Source organism: Macrosteles quadrilineatus, unplaced genomic scaffold (assembly GCF_028750875.1).
Source record: "Macrosteles quadrilineatus isolate MER2022 unplaced genomic scaffold, UCM_ALF_1.0 Scaffold_5__1_contigs__length_97177068, whole genome shotgun sequence".
Taxonomy (NCBI): domain Eukaryota; kingdom Metazoa; phylum Arthropoda; class Insecta; order Hemiptera; family Cicadellidae; genus Macrosteles; species Macrosteles quadrilineatus.
The window spans coordinates 11,665,449-11,688,131 of NW_026542598.1; the positions used below are offsets into that span (position 1 = coordinate 11,665,449).

Consider the following 22,683-nt stretch of genomic DNA (forward strand, 5'->3'; position numbering starts at 1 on the left):
TTTCCAAAACTCGAGTAATGTTGGTAGACCCATTTATCTTTATCTGTATACTAGCATCATGGAGTAACATGGAGTTCATGGAGTAACCGAGAAATGTTTTGGATTTGTACTTTAGGAGGGTGGTAAAAAAATCTATAACAAATTTTCTGGAAAAATTGAGATGGAAAACCATATTCTTAACACGTTCACTGCGTTGCATATTTTCCACCATTATTCCAATGGTGCGTTACGAGATCTATAGGTCTCGTCCGCTATGATTACCCAGGTGCGATACGAGACCCCGAGATTACGTTGCGCAGTAATGTTTTGCGCATCATAACCTCGTAAAGAAAGGCAAGAGAGCGCTGAGTGTTTGTTTATCTGAACCAGTACAATGTTGACAATCTTCAGCCAGCCCAGGAAGTAAATATGACGTCATTGTACGAGACCCCGAGATCTCGTACCGCACAGCTGTAATAGTTCATCATTTATTTGTATATTCTTTTTCTACAATAACAAATTAAGAAAAATATAATGTTACCTGTTTATTTACGAATTCCTTATAATCGTAACCGTTATAAAAAATATATTTTATCTTTCTTTTATCACTTTTTATATTAATGCGTTTCCTTACGGCTGATTTCAGGCTAAATAAAATACAAATGAAATATGTTTACAAGTTACTGTATTTATTTCGTTATAATTTTGGGGTTGGGCTATGACCTCGAAATGAGTGCGTGCCAACAGTGAGTCGAGTGGGCGGGGGGGAAGGGATGCAAGCTATATTTAGACTTGCACCACTTCCCTAAAGGGCTGGGAAAGGGATCCCAATCGCAAAACAAAAACTAATGATACAAAGTTGTTTATCGGAAATTTCTTGTCCAGTTTGACGACTATTTAGCAATGATTTTTGTATGATTTAGTAGGGACCAGGAGAAATATTCGAATTAATGTAAATGATTTGCTTGTTTACATCAAAATACAACATTGCACAATCGTGATATTTTAGGTCATTTACCAGTGACCTTTATTACGCATCTGTTAGTGCTAATAACAGTATAAAAACGCCATTATTCTTTCTCTTTGTTCTTGAATTATTTCTTTGGTTTCCTTCTTTCATCCAAGCATTCAACAAAGGTTACCATGGTTACTAATCACCCCATTAGCCCAAGATTAGCCTCATGTAGTGCTTGGAACAACTATTATTGATACGAGACCCAGGGGTCTCGTATCGTAATAAAGTAAAAGTTTATTACTTCAGTGCGTTACGAGATCTATTTATCTCGTTCATTTCATAGTTACTAGTTGATACATCAAGAAAAATGCATTATATATGTACAAGTTTCATTTCTTTACGATAACTGTACGCTGAAATATCGATATCGTAATTTTTGGAAAGAAGCCAAATTACGGGTCCCGCACTACGGGCTAGGTACGATACGAGACCTCGGGATCTCGTAGCGCAGTGAACGTGTTAAGCATAATAATTGTATGTTACTCTAGGTTGTTATTTCAAAATTAGGCTACATTTTAATCTTTTAAACATATTCATAAAGCATCCTATGTAAGAAAGTTCTCAGTTTGAATACAATTATCGGTATTGTAAAATGTAAAAGAATGGCAAACAAAATGTAACTACTATAATAGGAACATCTATGAGGAATCAAATTAATCTATTGTCTTTTGGCTATTGTAAGTGAAATCAATTGTTTATAACAATAGTATGGTATTACACCTGGCGTGTAATGGTTGAACAGATTGAAAGGGAAATGTTTGATGATGATTGTTAGAGGTTGAATTTATAAAGTTGAATTGTGCTTTCCTCAGGGTTAAGAATACAATGGGTACCCTCAATGAAAGTACCTAGATATGAAAGTATGTAAGCGTTAAATGCAATGTATCCTTAACTACTACAAGCACAATATAAGTGCATATAGTCTCAAATACCATACCATCGATTACTGACGGTAATCATTATTAAGAAAAGAGCACGTATGAAAACAGGCCGAAGCTTAGAATACATTTACAACAATTAACATCGTTCTATCACATATTCTATAACATATTTGCCCTTACAGCCAAAAATATTGATTGTTCTAGTCTGATGCATAACAGTTAACATTTCACATAATATGTACTGCTTACACTACACAACGCTTAAGAATATTTGTTCAAAAATAATGATATGTAATAAAAATAAATATTTTCTAACAAACAGGGGCTGAAGCCTGTGTACAAGCTAGGCTTATGAGGAAGCATATAAAATCTACTTACACTGTTTAGTCTACAAACTAAGTACAAAAACTAGCTGTATGTAAAGTTGTTAGGCCTTTGAAATTGAGGTAGGGTACTCTTAAATGTTGTTTTTACTGAAATAAACAAATAAATGTAAATAGTGGTATTTGAATTTGTTGTGAATATGGTAGTAAGAATTAAATGATCAGGTAACTTTTTACTATTTAAAGAAATGTATAAGTAAAATGGTAGACACACTAGAAGTAAAAATGGTCAGCTCTTCATGTTGATACAATACCTTCAATATAAAATCAACTATGTGTGTAGAAATAAAACATTTGAACTTATTTTTCTCACTGAGTATTTTCTACCAATGCTACTAACCAGTTAATTTAGTGGCGAATTTGGGATGTGATGAGATAGCAAAAGACAAAGGTATCAAATTTGAACAATTTTTTTTAAGCAATCCTGATATGTAGTTATTATTAAGAAAAGAGCATATGTATGAAAACAGACTGAAGCTTAGAATACATTTACAACAATTAACATCATTCTATCACATATTCTGTAAAATATTTGCCTCTACAGCCAAATATATTGATTTTCCTATTCGAAATAGATACATTTTGATCAGTACCACACCAGACTCTTAGCTAAGCACATATTTTGATGGCTAAACAATCTAACTTTAGAGGAATCATTGGTTTTTTTTTATAAACCCATAACATTAGAAGGTTAGTACCTGAGTCCTGGTATTTTTAAGAGTAAATTAGGGTTGTATGACCTTAGATATAGAATATGAAAGATTAGATTGAATCTGAAGGTTTTACCCAAAAAAATTATGTGGGCTGTCTGTAAATTAAAGTCTTCAACGAGGTAATGTCGCAGCCAAGCAGAGGGTAAGTCAAATCTGAGACCAACTTTATGTATAATTTTTAACTACTATTCTAGCAATCTTTCAACTCTTTGAGACAATTAGTCTTTTCATAGTAGACAGTAATAAAATGATACAATGGTGGTGGCAAACTTACTGTTTAGAGGGGCAGCATGTATGTATAAAACCACTGACTTCTCATTATAAAATACACATAAGAATTGATTACTTATTTTTATACAATAAAAAACTAAACAATTTTTTACACTGTATACATCAAAAAGGGTTCCAAGTAACTCCTTACAAACTTACAGAGAAGAAGAGATCAGAAGACAGTTTGTGAGTATATTGTTTTGGCAGTAAATTAGTTTATTTAGTGTGTTCTGGGCAGTGCTGATTTCTTTAAGGCCGGACACATACCAAAAGCAACCGGTGATAGCAATTCAACAGCATCTCAACTCAGTCAACTGGAGTTTCTTGTAGGTTTACACCGCGTGTACATGCAAATTAAACCAAAGTTGACAAGTTGCCCAGTCACTAGTAGCGATGTATTCATCTGAGGAGGAGGCAGTTCTTCTATATGTGATTAGAGAAAAGAAAAAAACTTTATAGTGTGCATCCATATAATGGCATCAATGTACACAGAAGCCAGTGGCATGCCTTACAAGGTTTGAAAGACTATCCAGAAAAGTTTTTCAACTATTACAGGATGAGCAAACCTACCTTTGATATGTTGCTGGATTTAGTGACCCCTATACTGCTGAAAAACGTGACTAACTACAGAACCCCAATTGATGTAGGCGAATCACATTAAGGTAAGTTCAATGAAATGTATTTATTTGTTGTTAATTTCTGCACTTCACAAGAGCAACTGAGCAACTGGCGTCAACCGAGTCTACAGCATGTCGTGACTGGCGTTGCCTGCGTTGCTCAGTCAAGTGACCGTTGAATCACTGTCGCATCATAGTCGCTTTGGTATACACAGACCCATTAAACTACGTGTGTTATTCATATGCAACTCAAGTTGCCGTTGCGTTGCTATCACCGGTTGCTTTTGGTATGTACTCGGCCTAAATGCTGGTTGTCGTGAAGAGAGAAAAGGACAGGATAAGGAACAATCTATCATCTTGACAAGAAATAACAACTTGTGCTTTTGCTACCAACCAAGATAGTAAACTATATAAAGTGTGATCCAACACTTCTTCTCTGTGGTTATATAACTTAGGATGGGACAATTTAATTCCTTGAATAATACTAATTTAGTAATTGATTTGTTGGTGGTCTAGTCTAAAGTATCGTTACAATAGACACATTCAGTATGATATTCAAGGTTGACGAAGATGAATTGATGTAATTTAAAGTCCAATTCCTATGCGGTGACTGATACGACTCCCGCGACTGTATAGTGCAGTTGCACTCTTAACAGTCATAGGATAAGTAATGAACTGTGTTACCAATAAGTTTAAACAATAATAACATTATGTTTCGGACAAGTCCTCTGAAATCACTTAAGGATCAAATTCCCAGACTATATCAAGTTAAGATGACAAAATGTTGTTTTTATGGCATCTGTTTATAACAAAGATTAACTCATTTACTTTCACCTTAAAAACCATCACAAGCATCAGAGTTTGTAAAGAGGGCGGAAACAAGCATAATTTCTGATGTTAAACCATAAAGATAAAACATAGGTACCCCTTGGTAAATTTCTCATCCATATGGAACAGCTGAAGCCAATTTTATAGTTTGTTCTGCTTTGTGCACTGTAGTCTTTTGTGTAAAATTTTTTCTTGTTATTTCAGTCATTTAAAATCTCGTTCAGCCAAATAAAACGATCCAATCAAACACAATAACTCGTCCCCTAGTTTTATAACCAAACACTAAGGCACAAAAATAATGAAATTAACCCAAAAATAATAAAAATGAAATTTTGTTGACAGTAGCAATCAGTGTCACCGGACATGAACTAGACACGAAAAACAAGCTTCAAAATTTACAATGGGATGAGAAGTCTACTTGTATTGGTTAGTCTAAAGGTCAAACTAAGTAAAAAATCTACAGTAAATTACCATACAATTATACAATTTAACTTCTTAGGAATAGTAAATAGTTTTTTTTATAATCCCATTACATCAGCAGTAGTAGTATGAAGAAGTAATCAAAACACTGTTAAATCTAATAATACAATAATCTTTTTTCATAAAATTATAATTTTAAGTGGGTAAATTCAACCCTAGAAATTAAGTCTTTCATCATTCCTGTTGGATTATATGAACAAATTATCACCTCCATTTCCATTGAATTTAAATAAAATAAAAAATAAAAAAAATATGATGAAATGTGTATTCTTAATGTGATGGGATTTTTAAACAAAGCAAAGTTTGCATATTTACCCTCAACCAGTAGACAGCGCTGTCTTTTGAATAGAATTAAGTGCTGCACAGGGTGACACTGACAACCATTGAAATTTTTAATTTTAAAGCTGCAATAATGTTTTAACAGAGGAACATTTTAAATTGATCAAAAAAGATAACGAAAACTAATGTTACACAATAGACTTTAGTGTTTTTATAGATTGGTTTTATTTTTGCGGAGTGCAAAAGTATCACAGAGCAGAATATTTTTAAAATGTTTATCATAAATTGAAAAGTACAAGTGGGTGTATGAGCACAAAATGATGCTGCCCAAAAAAATCCTCAAAATATTTCAATACAGAAAAAAATGTTGGTTGTGGTTAACATGTTCAAAAATTTTAAATTGTTCATAGACCACACTTTGTATAGTTATTTCTGAACAATGGTCTCAAAAACATTCAATAAAAATACCTTTTTACTACACTGAGCCGATTATGCATGATGAAATTGTAGTTCATAAAAAAGAAGGGAGTATTTGGGCTGTAATTGTGTTCCAAGCTCAGCTTTGCAAAGTTTATAAAACATGTGCCAGAATTAGCCACTTTTGCTCCTTCTTTTGCCTTAATTTTGAACCAGAAAAAAGCCTCACTTTTACTAAAGACAGCGCTGCAAAAAGATTGAACAGAGACAAAAGATTTTAATCAAACAATATAGAATCAGATCACAAAATCTCACAGTTTGTAAGAAGATTCTTAGTTTCACACAAGTATTGACAATGCGGCATGTCATTTGAGCGATATACAAACTTTGTGCTATAGGAGCACAATATGATGTTCTCTGAGAGAATTTCAATTATAGTTCTTCAACAACAGCATCAGTTTCATACTAAATAGTCACACACACTTATGATTCCAACATACCCTATCCTCTGCTTACTCCGATCAGAGTTGTTCTTACTTTGAGCTGATTGGCACTGATTGCTCTAGAACTTTGTGTTTATCTTTCAAAGAACCTAAACTTGAGTCTCAGCCACTGCACCACTTGCCTCACAGAAGAAGTAGAAGCATTGGAAGGAAGAGTTGAGTGGTTTTAGAATGTAGTTGTTGGTCCGAGCGACTGTCTGACGCTGACGGTCGATGCGATAAACTCTACGAGGCTTTCTCGGACTGTCCTACAGAAGAGAATTGAATTACTAGAATAAAATAGGACATAAAAGCTACTTGGTTAAAACACTTGAAATCTTAAGTGATGGCTTTACGGTACTAGATTGTCTTCCAGGAAAGGTCAGATTTAGAATATCTCAAAAAGTTGAGACTATACTGTAACATAATTTTCAATACTTTAGATTCTATGTCTTCTTCAAACGTCTGTCTATTTGTAGAGCAGATAAAAGATGAATATGTTCAGTCAATATAAAGATAACCTAAAGATAACCCAACTGACCTCTGCTCACAAAACATGTAGGTTCTCACAGGACTTGGACTTGTTGTCAGTGAGACACATCTTGTGGAGGATCTCGCGAGCAATATTGAGCGACAGTGACGTCTTAGAGCCATGGAGTTGCTTGACGCCACGTTTCGCGCGCTTCTTTTCCCTAGTCTCCCTCAGTCGGATCTGCTTCAGGACACCGACCAGCAGCTCGTCCACATTGTGCTGGATACCACTCGAGGTCTCTATGAATTTGCAGTCTCGTGATGCCGCTAGAGCTTTGCCCTCTGTATAAAAAGATGAATATCATGTATGGAATCAATTATGACCTTGGTATATTTAATGTTAACTTTATACCGAAATATGACTACCATTGTAAAACAGTTGCTGCATATTGACGGTTCCTGGTGTTCAATTTTGTGTCACAGAGAAGTAAGATACGGAGGACACAAGCTTATGGAACATCCGTGCACTTTTAGCTCTGGTATGGTGGGGCGGAAATGTACTCATACCGAGCAAGGAAGAGCCCAAACGGCGATGGCCACATAGCATTTTTGTACAGCGCACAGGGTCTTCCTACAGCATGAGCGATGTAGTACAAGATAGTGAGAACACTCCTCAATATCTTCCCCGTAGCAGCAAACCTAAGAAATTACTAAAATTAATGTTTGTTAAATATAGGAAATAAATCTGACAATTTTCAGGAAATATTTTGGTAGAAATCAAATCAAGCCGGGTAAATGGAAATTCACTTAGTCTGCTGGTTTGCTGGGGGGGAGGTATTTTAATATGAATTCACATAAGGTAAACACGGGAAATTCCAGAGCCACTGGGGCAGAGCTACAAGAGCGAGTTCTAGAGCGAGAATGGGACAGAAACCTTTCCGGGAGTGTATAGAACCACTTCCAAAGTTTAATCACGATCAGATGGCCGGTTTGGTAAAGCAAAGGACAAACAAACGACAAACAAACATACATTGGATTTTATAAAGATTTCATCTTAAGTAATTGCATCAACACATTGTTTACGCCCTCCACTTACCGTTGGCAGTTATGACCCTTGACCTCGCCAGGTCAGCTTTGTTGCCCACTACGATGACACTCTTGTCTTTGGTATAACTTTCCCTCCACAAGTAGTTGAGGATATCCTCGGAAACTTTGAAGGAGGCTCGGTTCACGATGGAGTAGACAACAACGCAAGCGTGTGGCTCATACGTTGACAGAGAGTTCTCCACCTGTTGAAAGAATCTTTATTATAAATATTGCTGGCTCTGTACAACTATTTTTGGTTGAAAAATGAATCTCAGGAATCCGGATTCTAATAGTTATTGCTGTGGTCTGGTAATTTTTGTGTTGAAACAAAATCAAATTATATACTAGTTATTTTTTCAATAAAAATTTAATTTTGAATTTTAAGCTCGTTAATATTGGTATACGTATTGGAAATACTGTAAATAATCTAAACCTACAAACTAATTTAATGGATTTGATATGCACATTTTCTCCCTCCTGTTCTATGATGTCCCTATTAGGCTACCTTCAAAATATTCTCTTTAAAATTCACTCTTTACCCATTGGTATGTTACTACTGTGCGGTAATATTTTGCCCACTAGGGATCAAATTCCATACCTTGAAATGAAATTAAACGAATGAAAAAAATATCTTTATTCATATGGCATACAGTCACATACATTGAATGGTGTCACTAGGCTTAAAACTAAATCAATCAACTAACCTACAATTCATCGAAATCATAAAGTGTTTTATCATTATATGATGTTTATTTCAACGGTTCTGAGCAGCATGGGTCCTCTAGTTTATTTATATTTATTTTTTGTTGTTCTTGTATATGTTGTGATTTTCACAATTAATTCAGTTAAAACTGAAAACTGTTTCTCTTAATCCTTGGCTTGATATCTCATGGAATGAAAAGGAATTTATTTGTAGTATGACAATAAGCAAACCAGTGTTAGTCAAAACTGTTTACCTCTTAAAAAATTGCACTAAGGCACGACAATCATTGCCGCTTGTGAGATGTACAGGGTGGGTGAAAACTCCCTATCACTGGGGGAGTAAATAAATAAATCAAGTGTTAAGTACAGTACCCTAGTACATTAATATTTCAACTTTTTTTTCATTTTACAATGTTAACATTATTAGGGATCCAAAACATCTGTGTGCATCCCACCATTGTCAAGGCACAGTTTGATCGGCGTCATTACCGTTGATTCATCCTTTCCAACAAATCTTTTAGAATACAAACTCTCATAGTCGACAGTGGAACGTCTAACTCTGCTGAACGTTAACACGTTTTGATTTCATTGGCGATCGCTGAATTGACTCCTCAACATCAACACGAGTGCTTGGCCTCTCACTACAAGGAGCATAAGAACACTTCCCGTTCCAAAAGCTTTGTTTGCCGGCATCATGACCTATGACTTATCAACAAAGTTTTTTATTTATGGTGACGGTTTTACAAAATGCACAACAATGCTTTCCATCAGTTCATCCATAGTTTTTCTACTTCTTGGAAGTTCATGATCCCCAACACAAGCCACCAGATGCTCCTCAATAGTGAACACACTTTGTATCCACCATCTTGTCGCTCTCCAGACTCCCTATACTACAGTGTGGGGCTGGTGAAATTTTGCAGCAGTGGGTATAGGGGCTTTTCGCCCACCCTCTACATATTGTACCCAAGTATAATTTAAATAAATTTACCATTTGGTCTAACGTAAATCTATGATTCCAGAATATCACCTTTTATAATTTTTAACGCTTAAAAAGTTACACTTGATTACGACTGAGTTACACAGTTAATTAAACAGATGAAACACAAATGGCTAAAACAAGCGTATCGAGTTCTTGTTAGGAGCTTAACAACAGTAAAGTTGTGAGATAATTTGAAACAAGGAAGCTGCAAAAGTTTCTTGATGAATGATACTTGAATGAATACGTTAGATGCTTGGATGACAAGAGACTCAAATTATTAATTTCACCATTGTATCACCATGTTTGTTTTTTTTAAATTTATTACACTAGCTCTAAATATAATCTATAATCTCTATAAAACTACAGCAAAGTATTGAACATTTTTATGTCACTATCGTCTATCTATTAGACCAGATTAGCAGATCTATTTTTTAAACTAAAATCAGTTGTTTTGTAGTTTACCAGTATCAAGTTTTCTTTGGTAATCTATTTACTATACAAAATTTAATATTTTGCACTTTGGATTTTTCAAAAATATACTACTTATCCTATCGGAAACATTTTGGACCGTTTTTCCAACCAAATAAAAATATGAATACTTTTGTTTTATTAATGTAAACATGATAGTTCGATCTCCGAATATTTCTCATGTGCCAGATACAAAATTTACATTGAAACTAAATGAAATAGATAAATGTTTTTCAATTGAAGACACTTCAAAATGTTGTCTGTGACAACGATTCTGCACAGTTGCTGTTGCAAGAGATGAGTTGCTTTACAGATAGACCAACCCTGAGCTTGTTGAGGTGGTTTCCTAGCAACCCATTCATGTACCAGGCTTCACTCATTCATTGCGAGTCAATAACCACTGCTTTTGGCTACCTTCATTCCATCATTGCCAACTGTGGCTGGTCAATCATCCAGTTTATAGGAAAGTATGTATTAGTATCCATACACTATGAGTGGTCAGTATTCACTAAGAATGGACCAAAACAGGTTATTAATAGTTGCGTAAATAGATTCTAAAATCTAGTCGGTTTGTTTTCTAAAATTTAGCCTGCTCTTGAATTCTTCATTTCGAGAACATTAAGTTAAATGAAAAGGTATCTGTTGACAATTGTTTATATTGATCAGTATTATTTTACTCTAGATTTTTAAATTCATCCAGCTACATAAAATTTTATACTGAACTAAATGTTGAGCCATCTTTTCAACTTAAAAAAAAATAAGTTAATAAGAAGAACCCTCTTGTAAAATGGAAGCAAATGTTTTCTGAAAGGTTCTCTCACATTTTTTTGGAATAAGATTTTTTCAGATTGGCTTTTCTCCATATTTTGAATTAAATATCTACGCCAAAGGCACATAATGCTTTAATTCAAGCAACAGGTATACTCATTGAATATTTCAAGCGTGTCATGACTATATTTGTCACTAGCTTTAGCTTTTGATTGCTTTACTCATTTTCTCAGAACATGGAATAATAACATTTTTCACAGGCAATTAAAATTCATGCTGTGATAAATTATGAATTAACTTTTAAAAAACTTATTTTGAAAGTAAATAGAAATACGAGGGTTGTTTTTTTTTTCAACCTCCGATAGGCTATGAACAAAAGACAAGTTCATATAAAACATTAAATTTATTACCAAAAGTTTGGTCCATTTATGGTTACTTTTTGACATAATCACCAAAGAGATTGAGACATTTGCTATATCTGTGCACCAGCTTTTTAATACCCTCTTCAAGAAAAGTGGCCGCTAATACATTCCAAAAAACAAAAAAATTCAAAAAACAAAAAAATGTCAAAAAAATTAAAAAATCAAGAAAAAAATAAAAAAGGACTTTAAAATGTCTAGAAATTCAGTAAACAAATCAATAATGGTGAATCTGTGGTTTATTTAACCACTCTGCCAACTTGTTGAACCAGCTCATTACTGTCGTTTCAGATGACTTGGTTCAACAGTTTGACAGGATGGTTAAATAAACCACAGATTCACCATTATTGCTTTGTTTACTGAATTTCTAGACATTTTAAAGCCCTTTTTTATTTTTTCTTGATTTTTGTATTTTTTTGACATTTTTTGTTTTTTTTAATTTTTTTGTTTTTTGAATGTACTGACGGCCACTTTTCTTGAAGAGGGTATTAAAAAGCTGGTGCACAGATATAGCAAATGTCTCAATCTCTTTGGTGATTATGTCAAAAAGTAACCATAAATGGACCAAAATTTTGGTAAATAATTTAATGTTTTATATGAACTTGTCTTTTGTTCATAGCCTATCGGAGGTTCAAAAAAAAAAAAACAACCCTCGTATATGGATGGATTATCTTAAGATTTTAAAAGTGTAAATAAATATGGGCACTACATTTTTACAATGTTTTCTCTACCTGGGGTAATACCTTAATAGTTATCCCATCGAACAAACGACCCTTGAGGTAAATGCCAAGGAGCAAGTTTACTGCGGAGCTAAAGGTTCAGTCTGAGACAATGGTGGGAATTTACCACTGCCATTTCACAGCTTCGCACACTTTTGGTGATAAATATAAGCCGGCTTATCCCAGTCATTGCGGCTTACAGCCTCACGGAGTTGCTCTCGTCTTCTCTCCGAGTGGCTGATTATAACTGGGTCAGGTGCAAACATTGGACTATCCGGCTATGTGGGATTTTAGGAGTTGAACCACTTTATACAAATTTTACTAAGGTTATATAAAAGTAGATAGAAATATATTAAATTTAGTAATAATAGCCCACTAGCAGCTAGCATCACTTCGTGACTTCAAAATCAAACATCTAAATATAAAGCATCACAAAAAATACGCAAGGTAAGTTGAGGTATCTGGGCCATAATTTTACAACGCTAAGAGTATGTATGACTTTTAACCTATCTTATAGCCATAAACTACACATAAATATTTAACTCTAGTAAGTAAAAAATAAACTCAAACCCATAGGCTTAAGTTACATTGAACTCAGTTGTAATCACAATTATCACTGCACATTTTTTGAGGATTCAAAAGTATAGTTGCAATTTTTGCAATTTTCCCCATAAAACTCCATAGACCCTCCCTCTAACTCCCCCTCTGTTTACCCATAATAATGATTTTCTCAGAAAAGTAGTAGGATGTTCAATTTTAATGTCAAGCTTATTGGAGAAAAGTATGTGTCAGTTTGCTGATACCTTTTATTTGTATTACATATGATATTAATAAATTATTCTCTAAACTAAACAAAAAAGAAAAAAATGTTTTGTTCAGTTGAATAGTGTTAGTTCATTTCCTTCTTTAAGAAAATTTTCGATTTAGGGTAGTCAATAAATAAATATATCCCTTTCTGTTAATAAATCATAGTAGTTTCTATCGAAGCTTAAGAAAGAAAAATATGAATAGATATTTTGTTGGATGAACTTACCGACATTTCGACACTTGGATGATCAATGAAGACCATTTCAGATTCTTCCCCATCCAGCAAAACGGATACTGTTTTCTCCCCAAACTCGTCGTCTGAAAATAATTAATAAAACATTTAAACTGTATTATATTTTAGCCTATATAAAGTTGGGTCTGGGTTAGGTTGTCGAACATTTATTCTATAAAACAACCCAAGAGCAAGGTTAGTGACCTCCCAATGGTCTTGGTCCGTCCCCGTCTCACAACTTGTAGAATATCTAGCAGGAGTGGTTTAGGAGTTGGCCAAGAAGTTGTAGGATATCTAGCAGGAATGGTTTAGGAGTTGGCCAAGAAGTAGCAGGATATCTAGCAGTCGAGTGGTTTAGGAGTTGGCCAATAAGTAGTAGGATATCAAAAAGTCTCTGGTTCAATCCTGAGAAAAAATATCTTTTTGATGTTTTCAAACACAGCCCAGCTGTTCTTGATTATTGAAATGGTTGTCTAAAGTTCTAGCTTGTCTCAGTCAGTAAAAACAGATATCACACTCTTATTATTTACTGCGTTCATTTTCGTAATAATAGATAATATATATATATATACAAAGTGTGTCGCTAATTTAATGAAGTGAACTTAAACAAGTTATCTTGGTAGTAACAAGCTGAACAAGTTATTTCACTACCTTCCTACACTCATCTCTTATTCAAATTTGAGTTTAAATACTCCCAAGGAGTGAGTATGAAAATAAAGCTTATTGGTGTAAATTTACCACGAAAAATTGTGGCCATCTCATACAAAAAATGAGGTTAACGGTTATTCTTTTCAGTTGCCTCCCAATTTCTTCATTTTTGGTTTGGTCAAGTGAGGTCTGGTTCGCCTAACTTACACTGTAATTTATACATATTTAGAATCTCCTAGGTACCTAAAGAGGCGTCATAAGTGTTCATGTATTCTGAGGTCATGAACTGAGAGACAAGGGCAGTCTTCCCCACACCGGAGTCCCCCAACAACACGACCCTGTACTTGGCAACCTCTTCTCCACTTGTCTCTGTGCTCACGTTGTTGTAGCTGCTACCACAACAACTACCTTCCCAGGGACTGTTGTTGCTGATACCACTGTGGTTGCTGTGCCTACAACATAATAGCTCATCAGCCTGCTGCAGGTGTAAGATGTACGCTCATCCTGGAATTAAGAGATTTAATTTGGTAAAATGTGCAGGTTATAATACAACAGTTAAAACAATAAGTGTTTATTTTCAATTAATCCTTTTTTTAATAAATTATCAATGTACTGTACATAATATCATGCAAATTTAGCCTGTCTAAAAATCCACAATTTAATAATGTATTATCACGTTACCAGACGCAGCATATACACACAATCACAAAAAAGCATTTTAGGACGAGCTACGAACAATATTTTTCATTAGATTGTCATATATTATAGCAGAAAATACAAAATAAAAATAAAACAGCTGATTTGTTTTTGAGATAAGCTTTGACAAAACCATATGATTCGGGTCCGTAAAATTTTACGGCGCAAATAGCTATCTTTAGGGCCTCAAAACGATCCGTAAGACAGCTGTTTTTGAGACAGTGTAATGGAAAAAACGTTTAGGTTGTTACAACTCGAATGTTAATACATAAATTGTACTACTTATATGTCAGCTTTTAGCTTTAAAATGTTAATACACAAAAGAAAACTACGTACATATATCAGCTATATTTACGAAGGGCCACGGAAACATACAGCCATTGACCTGTGATACAGCTTAGGTTATGCCCATAGTTAATGCCATTAGTTTCCCCGGCACATATTTGCAAATTATTCATTATACGGTACATTAGTTATGTGTGCAACTAGTGAGAAAAGTGAGCAATTGACTCACTCGAGAGAAATCCTTACTCAAGAGCCGTAGGCGAGTGAGGAATGGTTTCTCGAGTGAGGCAATTGTACTTTGAACTCGAGTTGCACATTATACTTTTCCTACAGTTACCATAAAACATATAAATTGGTGAAGAAACATAACCTATTTTTACACAGAAGTGAACTTTTAATATAACATTTAATGTGAAGTGACAAATACAACAATACAACAGCTGACCAGCTGATTTACAGCCAGTGCTGCCAACGTATTTCACGCGCATACTACGTTGCCTGCATGTTACGCGCTCGTGCCTTCACGTTGCAAATCTGGAGTGAGACAAAGTAATTAGAGTGATACAATGTTAACATTGTCTCACTGATGAGCGAATTGGCCACTTTACTTTCTCAAATCAGTGAGAGAACATGAACATTGTTAGGTAACTGTAGGAAAAATTTATTTTGCTTCTCTAAGCACAAACAGTAAAGAAAAATAGAGTTTTAATGCAATACCAATATTCCTAATTAACAATCCACAGTAGTAACGAATAAGAAAAGAATAATCAGACAAACATTTAAATAGAATGCGTATTATCATAAAACGATAAATTTTCTGGTAATGGCATTTGTTTGAATTATTTAAAACTGAAAAGGCCCTTAAGTACACAGTGGGGAAGCTGTCTTGCCAAGGTGTTGGTGAAATTGAAAGATTAATTAGCAAGGATAGCGTGAGAGGAGGGGGAGGAATTGGTCTTTCCTTCACTGGCGTTATTTATTGCCCTTGATTGGAGGATCTGCAGCTGTAACCTTTAGGCGAAATTAACTTGGTTGAAAGAGAGCTGCTGTACACTGTACAGTGTGAATGGATGAAAGAAAACGCAGTAACAGCTTGATTTATACGCTTTAAATTTGTAAGAGTGTCCATAAATTAATTAGTTTTGTATTGAGATTTGTATAGATACTTTATGAGTTTGAATTTTGTATTTCCACACCATCGATTAGCATTGTTTATAATTTTGAATACTAATCTACTTTTGTATTTCTTTTCGGTATCTCAGAAACACGTTATTTAACAAATATATCAGTTTAAAACAGTGAAGTGTGGCGTAAAATACTTTACCTTACTAATTACAGTTGAAACCGACCAAATATGCAACATTACCAAGTCCTTGAATATTATACAGGGTGTCCCGTAACTCTCTGGACATATGTATATAGCGTTATTCTTTAGGTCAAGACAAGCACATTTCACCACATGGGTCTGTGGTGCCTAGTTTTCCGTCTGTCTGTAACTCCTAAACGGTTTGAATTACAGCGTTGATATTTTGCAAAACTGTTAATCTTATTTAGACCCATTATGGTTAGAAATTATACTAAAAAATCATTAACCGTTTCAAAATGGTGGACATTTAAAATATTTGTTGCCAAATTTCACGAAAACTGTTAACTTTACAAAATATTTTCAGGACACAAAAAAGTAAGTAAATTTTATTTAGTTTTCAATGATACCTTATTTGTTTAGAATGGATAAACGTGTTATTTGTGTAATGTATGACCACTTTTCTCCATTTAAACAATGTAAAAAGAGTATTAGCATTGTTTAAATGGAGGAAAGTGGTCATACAATACGAAAATAACTCGTATCTCTGTTATTATTTATCCATTCTTAACAAGTGAGGTATCATTGAAAACTAAATAAAATTTACTACCTTTTTTGTATTTTAAAAACTTTTTGTAAAGTTAATGGTTTTCGTGAAATTTGGCATCAAATATTTTAAATGTTCACCATTTTGAAACGGTTAATGATTTTTTAGTATAATTTCTAACGACAATAGGTCTTAATAAGATTAAAACTTTTGCAAAATATCAACGCTGTAACTCAACCCGTTTAAGAGTTATTAGTTTTCTTGTAAAAAAACACATAAATACAGACAGACGGAAAACTAGGCACCACAGAACCATGTTCCTAAGGTGAAATGTGCTTGTCTTGACCTAAGGAATAACGCTATATACATATGTCCAGAGAGTTACGAGACACCCTGTATAGCTAAGATGATCACAATAAAAATTAGCAACTTAATAAAACAAAAGTAGTCAAATAGCAAACAATCAGTAAAATTTTATTATTTGATAATTAAATAGTAGGCATAAACCTTTTTATTAAAAATGAAAATAAAATACTATGTCTTAAATTTTATCAAATCTTAAAGTTATATATTTAGATATATTTGGACGCATCTAGAGGACTGACCTGAGGATGAGAAGTCAGAATGTCTTAGATAAGAGTGATAAAATAATCACGCGACCTCACGTGACCCCAGGACAGTTTGTAGGGAAAGTGTCGTTAAACCTCCCTTTGTATGTTAATTGGGACATGCACACAGCGTTCAAGCGTTCAGGTTCAAGCAGTGTTTTGCATAAGAAATCACAAAGCTGTGCGTATAAAAATCATTATTGTGTTCAGAATTCATATTATTGTACCAATTTTTGTAATACTGCTATGAAATCGGTTATTTAAGGACTTTTTTGTTGTAAGGCGTTGTAGTAGTTTATTTTTACCCCAAGGTAAAAAGAATCAGCAAAGAGAGGACATACGGAGCTCTTAGTTATTTTTCGAATGTATTCGGAGTAGTTAGCGATTGTAGTTCATAGTTGAATCATACATATGTTAAAATTCGATCGTTTAAGTCAGATGTACAACGAACACAAATAGTTGCAGAACAGCTGTTCGTTGATGAATATATGATAAGTAGGTAGCCATGAGTTAAGTAATGGTAAGTGATGGTAGGCCTACCTGCTGGCGGTGGAGTTGACGCTAGTGTTAGACCTGGACCGTCTATTGATGATGCTGTCCCCGTAGTTGACCACCCCCTTGTTGGTGATACTGAAGGTCCGGAGGTATATGATAAGTAGGTAGCCATGAGTTAAGTAATGGTAAGTGACGGTAGGCCTACCTGCTGGCGGTGGAGTTGACGCTAGTGTTAGACCTGGACCGTCTATTGATGATGCTGTCCCCGTAGTTGACCACCCCCTTGTTGGTGATACTGAAGGTCCGGAGGTATATGATAAGTAGGTAGCCATGAGTTAAGTAATGGTAAGTGACGGTAGGCCTACCTGCTGGCGGTGGAGTTGACGCTAGTGTTAGACCTGGACCGTCTATTGATGATGCTGTCCCCGTAGTTGACCACCCCCTTGTTGGTGATACTGAAGGTCCGGAGGTATGAGGACTGGGACGGGTGGCGTCGTCCTGTAATCCAGCTACTAGGAGGTCACGAATTGTGGATATTTATAGGGATGCACTGTGGATGCGATGCTCACTGGTGTGGATTAACGTCCGCACTAGTGAGTACTACGACTATCCGCAGTACTATCCTGATAATTAGACCAATTCGTAAATTACAAGGAAAAATGTGGTTCGGATTCCACTATAAACTGTAGGTCCCTTAGTTGCCATTAGCTGTATGGGCTATTAATTAACAGCTGTGTCTAAGGAACATGTCGGCCTTAGTCACTAACAAGACTACAAGATCGCGCCACTCATCCTACACTCATCCTTCACTCATATTTGGGTTAAAATACGCACATAGTGGCGTCCCCATCTTAAATAATTGATAATTGATAATTGATAATTGATAATTGATATATGATAAGTAGGTAGCCATGATCTAAGTAATGGTAAGTGACGGTAGGCCTACCTGCTGGCGGTGGAGTTGACGCTAGTGTTAGACCTGGACCGTCTATTGATGATGCTGTCCCCGTAGTTGACCACCCCCTTGTTGGTGATACTGAAGGTCCGGAGGTATATGATAAGTAGGTAGCCATGATCTAAGTAATGGTAAGTGACGGTAGGCCTACCTGCTGGCGGTGGAGTTGACGCTAGTGTTAGACCTGGACCGTCTATTGATGATGCTGTCCCCGTAGTTGACCACCCCCTTGTTGGTGATACTGAAGGTCCGGAGGTATATGATGAGTAGGTAGCCATGAGTTAAGTAATGGTAAGTGACGGTAGGCCTACCTGCTGGCGGTGGAGTTGACGCTAGTGTTAGACCTGGACCGTCTATTGATGATGCTGTCCCCGTAGTTGACCACCCCCTTGTTGGTGATACTGAAGGTCCGTAGGCGGTAGAGCTCATCACCCGACCGAGGGTTGTACGGCTTCTCCGGTAGACTGCAGACTCTCGGCCTTATGTGGTCAGGGACTGGACAAGACCAGAGTAAATATTACCACAGGTGCAGAAAAGTAAATCATTACATTAGGGGTGACGGAATTTTATCCCCCTGGAATTTTACCCCTGAGTAAAACTGACGTCACAACCTAGGGGGTAAAATTTCAGCCACGATTTTTTGAGTTGCACAACATCAGTTCAATAAATTAAAGGTTGAATATTTTCACGCTTATGAATTTAATCAGAACTCATCAAATTATAAAACCTAGAGTGTACGGGCCGGAATTTTATCCCCGGTTTTACCCCCTTCATGAGGTCAGCTTAAAATGTACGGTCCATATTTTTATTCCCGGAATTTTACCCCCTGGCCAGATATAGAAATTAGTGAGAATAATTCAAAAATTTTCTTCTTTCAAAACATTACATTATTAAGTAGCCCATCTTAATTTATTTATAACCTCAACTAATAAAACCTGTTTTGTGTTCTAATTTTGAAATTCGAGTTTCAGGATTCGGTTTTTGGGACCAACTGTTGGTTAATGTATATGTAAACAAACTGAGCAGCCCATATGAATAATAATTTATTGTTTCAAACATTTCTTTAACGATTTATCATACTCAAAATTAAAAAAGCGAAACTTGTTTACTTAGTTGAGGTTACAAATTAATTAAAATTGGCTACTTAAAAATATAATGGTTACTATTCAATCAAAACTGAAACAAGAAAATTAATTATTCTTACTAATTTCTATATCTGTTCAGGGGGGTAAAATTCCGAGGGTAAAATTCCGAGGGTAAAAATCTGAGGGTAAAATCTGGGGATAAAAATCCGGGGGTAAAAATCCGGGTCGTACATCTACAGTTGCCTAGACGCTAGTTATATGGACAGGGGGTAAAATTCCGGGTTTCATTGCTAATCTCATTTATCACACGCTGTCTATTTTCGTTAAACTCTTAAATCCACGGGGATGAAATTCAGCCCGCCAACAAACTTTTACGCGTTCAGGTTACTACGTCATAGTAACGTCAGCTTTGCCCCTTATATTATAGGTTTACTGACCACAGCAATATTGGACGTTATCCTTAAAATTTATTTTCACAACTACAAAAATTACTTCTGTCAATCATCCTGAAACCAAAGGATAACCAAACTTATCATGCGGTTGAACGCGAAGTATACAAGTTGGATGGCCAAGGCATATGGCGAATTTTTATTCCTAGCAAACTATATAAAGGAAATCTATGAGTTATGTATTTCCGTCATACTAAAGTATAAACGGTTACTCTCATAGCATGCGTTGTAGGGCTAAAATAGCTATTTAATCTCTATAGAAAAAAATGAGTTTTCAGGTGTATATTATTCCATGTTAACTTCGCCTCCTTGTCAAATAATTGAACAATTTCGATTAAAATATTTTACCAAATTATAATTGGAATGTATTTTGTTAATAGTTTTTTTTCATTGTATACATTATATTTCGACTGTTAATTGATGTAACTCTAACTTGAAACCATCACTCAGTTTGGTTCGTCATAAACGAAGAACTAAAAAAATCTGAGTCGTTGAAAAATGTTATTTTTATTGTAATTTAGGTTAAGGTGGTTACATTAAAGGCGTGGGCTTGGAAAGCAAGAAGGTCAGTTTTGTAAACGATGTTACAAGCATGTAGGCGTCGAGGAAAAATCAAACTACATTCATTAATTAACCGTCAACGTGGTTATGTAGGATTAAACCTGTTAAACGGAAACACATTTTTCATTATTATTTTAAACTAATTTCGTTGAGATGCTTGACTAAACATTGACCGAACGTTGAAATAGCATAATTAAATATATAGGGATAGTTAAACAGGGGCGTGAGGCGATTACTTTGAAAGCGCGCAGGTCAGAGGCAATTTAACTGGTTTGTTTAGTTTCGTGACAAAATTATGGAATTAATTAAGTGCGCTTTGTTATCTCGCTGAGACTGAAGGTAAATGTAATTAAAACAGTGATGAAACGTAGCTTGTACCTCTCGGTGACTTTAATATCTTGGTCCGTCTGTTGCCAAAGTGAATAGGTTGGGTGGAGTCGACGTTATTTTGCGTTCTGACAAAAGCCGTCTCTAAAAGAGATGAAGTTGATACTAAGGGGGAATAGGTATGGGATAAGTTGAAAAAAGAAGTGCAACCACCTCTATAATAGTAGGTAATAAAATAATGTCTACGGTAATAGGTTATAGGTAATAGTCACATTACCCAAATTAGGTTATCCAAACTTGGGTTATCCTATACTTAATAAAACGTTCAGTATTTTTGTCGTGGCAACTAAATCGATATCAGAATACGATTTCTACTACTGTATCAGGCTACGGATTGCTCCATTTACAGTTGCATGATTATTCTAGTTGTTAACAGCTTTTACGATGATAAGTTAAACTTTGGAATTGAAAGTTTCTTATTTACATACAGCCAATAAAATGGTATTATGATTATTTGATCATAATATTTGTTCAAACAATGCCATTTTGCCTCGGAATTGCATAATTATTGAATTAAACCTCAACAGCAGAATAAGTAATTGCACTTCTGACAGCCACTTTTGCTAACCGATTAAAACAACTCATTCAATATGCAGCAGAACTTTTAATCCTATCTTTTCTATCTATACATATAACTTTTAAAACGACTCTATTACGACTCGAAACTACTCTACCCCGCCCTCCTGTTTCGGTGATTGAAGCAGTTACCAGCATTGCTAGGGTCTCCTAATATCCGACCTGATATGTCACAGACCAATCAGTGTTCCGAGCTAACTTAATTATCAATAGTAATATTACCACTGTATAGAGTCAAGAGTATTGTCATTTTAGAGACTTAGGTAGTTGAAGCGAACAGCATTTCATTCCGTTGTTCAGGTAATACAATATTTTAATTGAGCGTTCGACATGGTGCTTTTATCGAAATACGGTGTTCTACCTTTAAACCCGAGTTTCATGATTACGAGATTATTTAAGGGGCTTAAACTGGTACACAAAATCCCAAAGTATCTAAAATCAAGCGAAACAGTACTGTTTCCATAGAGGAATTCTCCATGACTGTATTTTCACATTTTTCATATTTTCAAAATTCAAGCTATGACAATCTCATACAATGGGGGTCTACTTCAGAACCTAAAGTCAAAGATTGTCCTAACCTGGAAGTTCGAGGAAGTTGGAGGTCCGACGTTGTCTGCCACGAGCTGTGTTGGTGAAGTTAAGAGGTGCCAACTCCTCGTTGGATACGTTTGATATGTTGGATTCTCTGCTTCCTCGGCGAGAGGCCAGGTAGGCAAGGCCTCGCGGAGAACTCGGCCTCGAGAGGGAAGTGGCCACTGTCTCCCCATCAACCGCGGACTCCTGCTAACATCATTTCATTTATTTTATTTTTATCTATCTTAGGAATTTTTCAGTTTTTTTTTAAAGAAAGATGAAAACTATTCCGTTACAAATGAGTGTGGCTAAATGGACATTTCAAGGGTAGAATGCGATTAGAACACAGAGTTAACGTTTTTAAGCACATAAATTATATTGGAAATTCAAAAGAGTCCTTAGTAAATTGTATTAAATGATCTTCATCCTGTTGAAACAGTGTTATTTAGTTTTCACGTTTAATGTATTGCACCTCCTCGCTCTTACACATTCTAAGAAAGAAAGAAAAGGAAGAAAGCTT

At 35.2% G+C, this 22,683-nt stretch overlaps 1 protein-coding gene across 1 annotated transcript; it reads right to left on the reverse strand.

The window, feature by feature from the left end:
- Window positions 1-6,527: 6,527 nt before the first annotated feature.
- LOC128994284 (GTP-binding protein REM 1-like) lies at window positions 6,528-22,653 on the reverse strand. Its single transcript, XM_054418702.1, has 8 exons — window positions 22,636-22,653; window positions 22,169-22,370; window positions 18,844-19,027; window positions 13,887-14,095; window positions 12,990-13,081; window positions 7,912-8,104; window positions 6,886-7,157; window positions 6,528-6,613 (listed from the first exon to the last, which is right to left on the reverse strand). The coding sequence occupies exons 1-7, from the start codon at window positions 22,651-22,653 to the stop codon at window positions 6,892-6,894; spliced, it is 1,164 nt and encodes a 387-aa protein (XP_054274677.1). The 3' UTR covers window positions 6,528-6,613; window positions 6,886-6,891.
- Window positions 22,654-22,683: the final 30 nt, after the last annotated feature.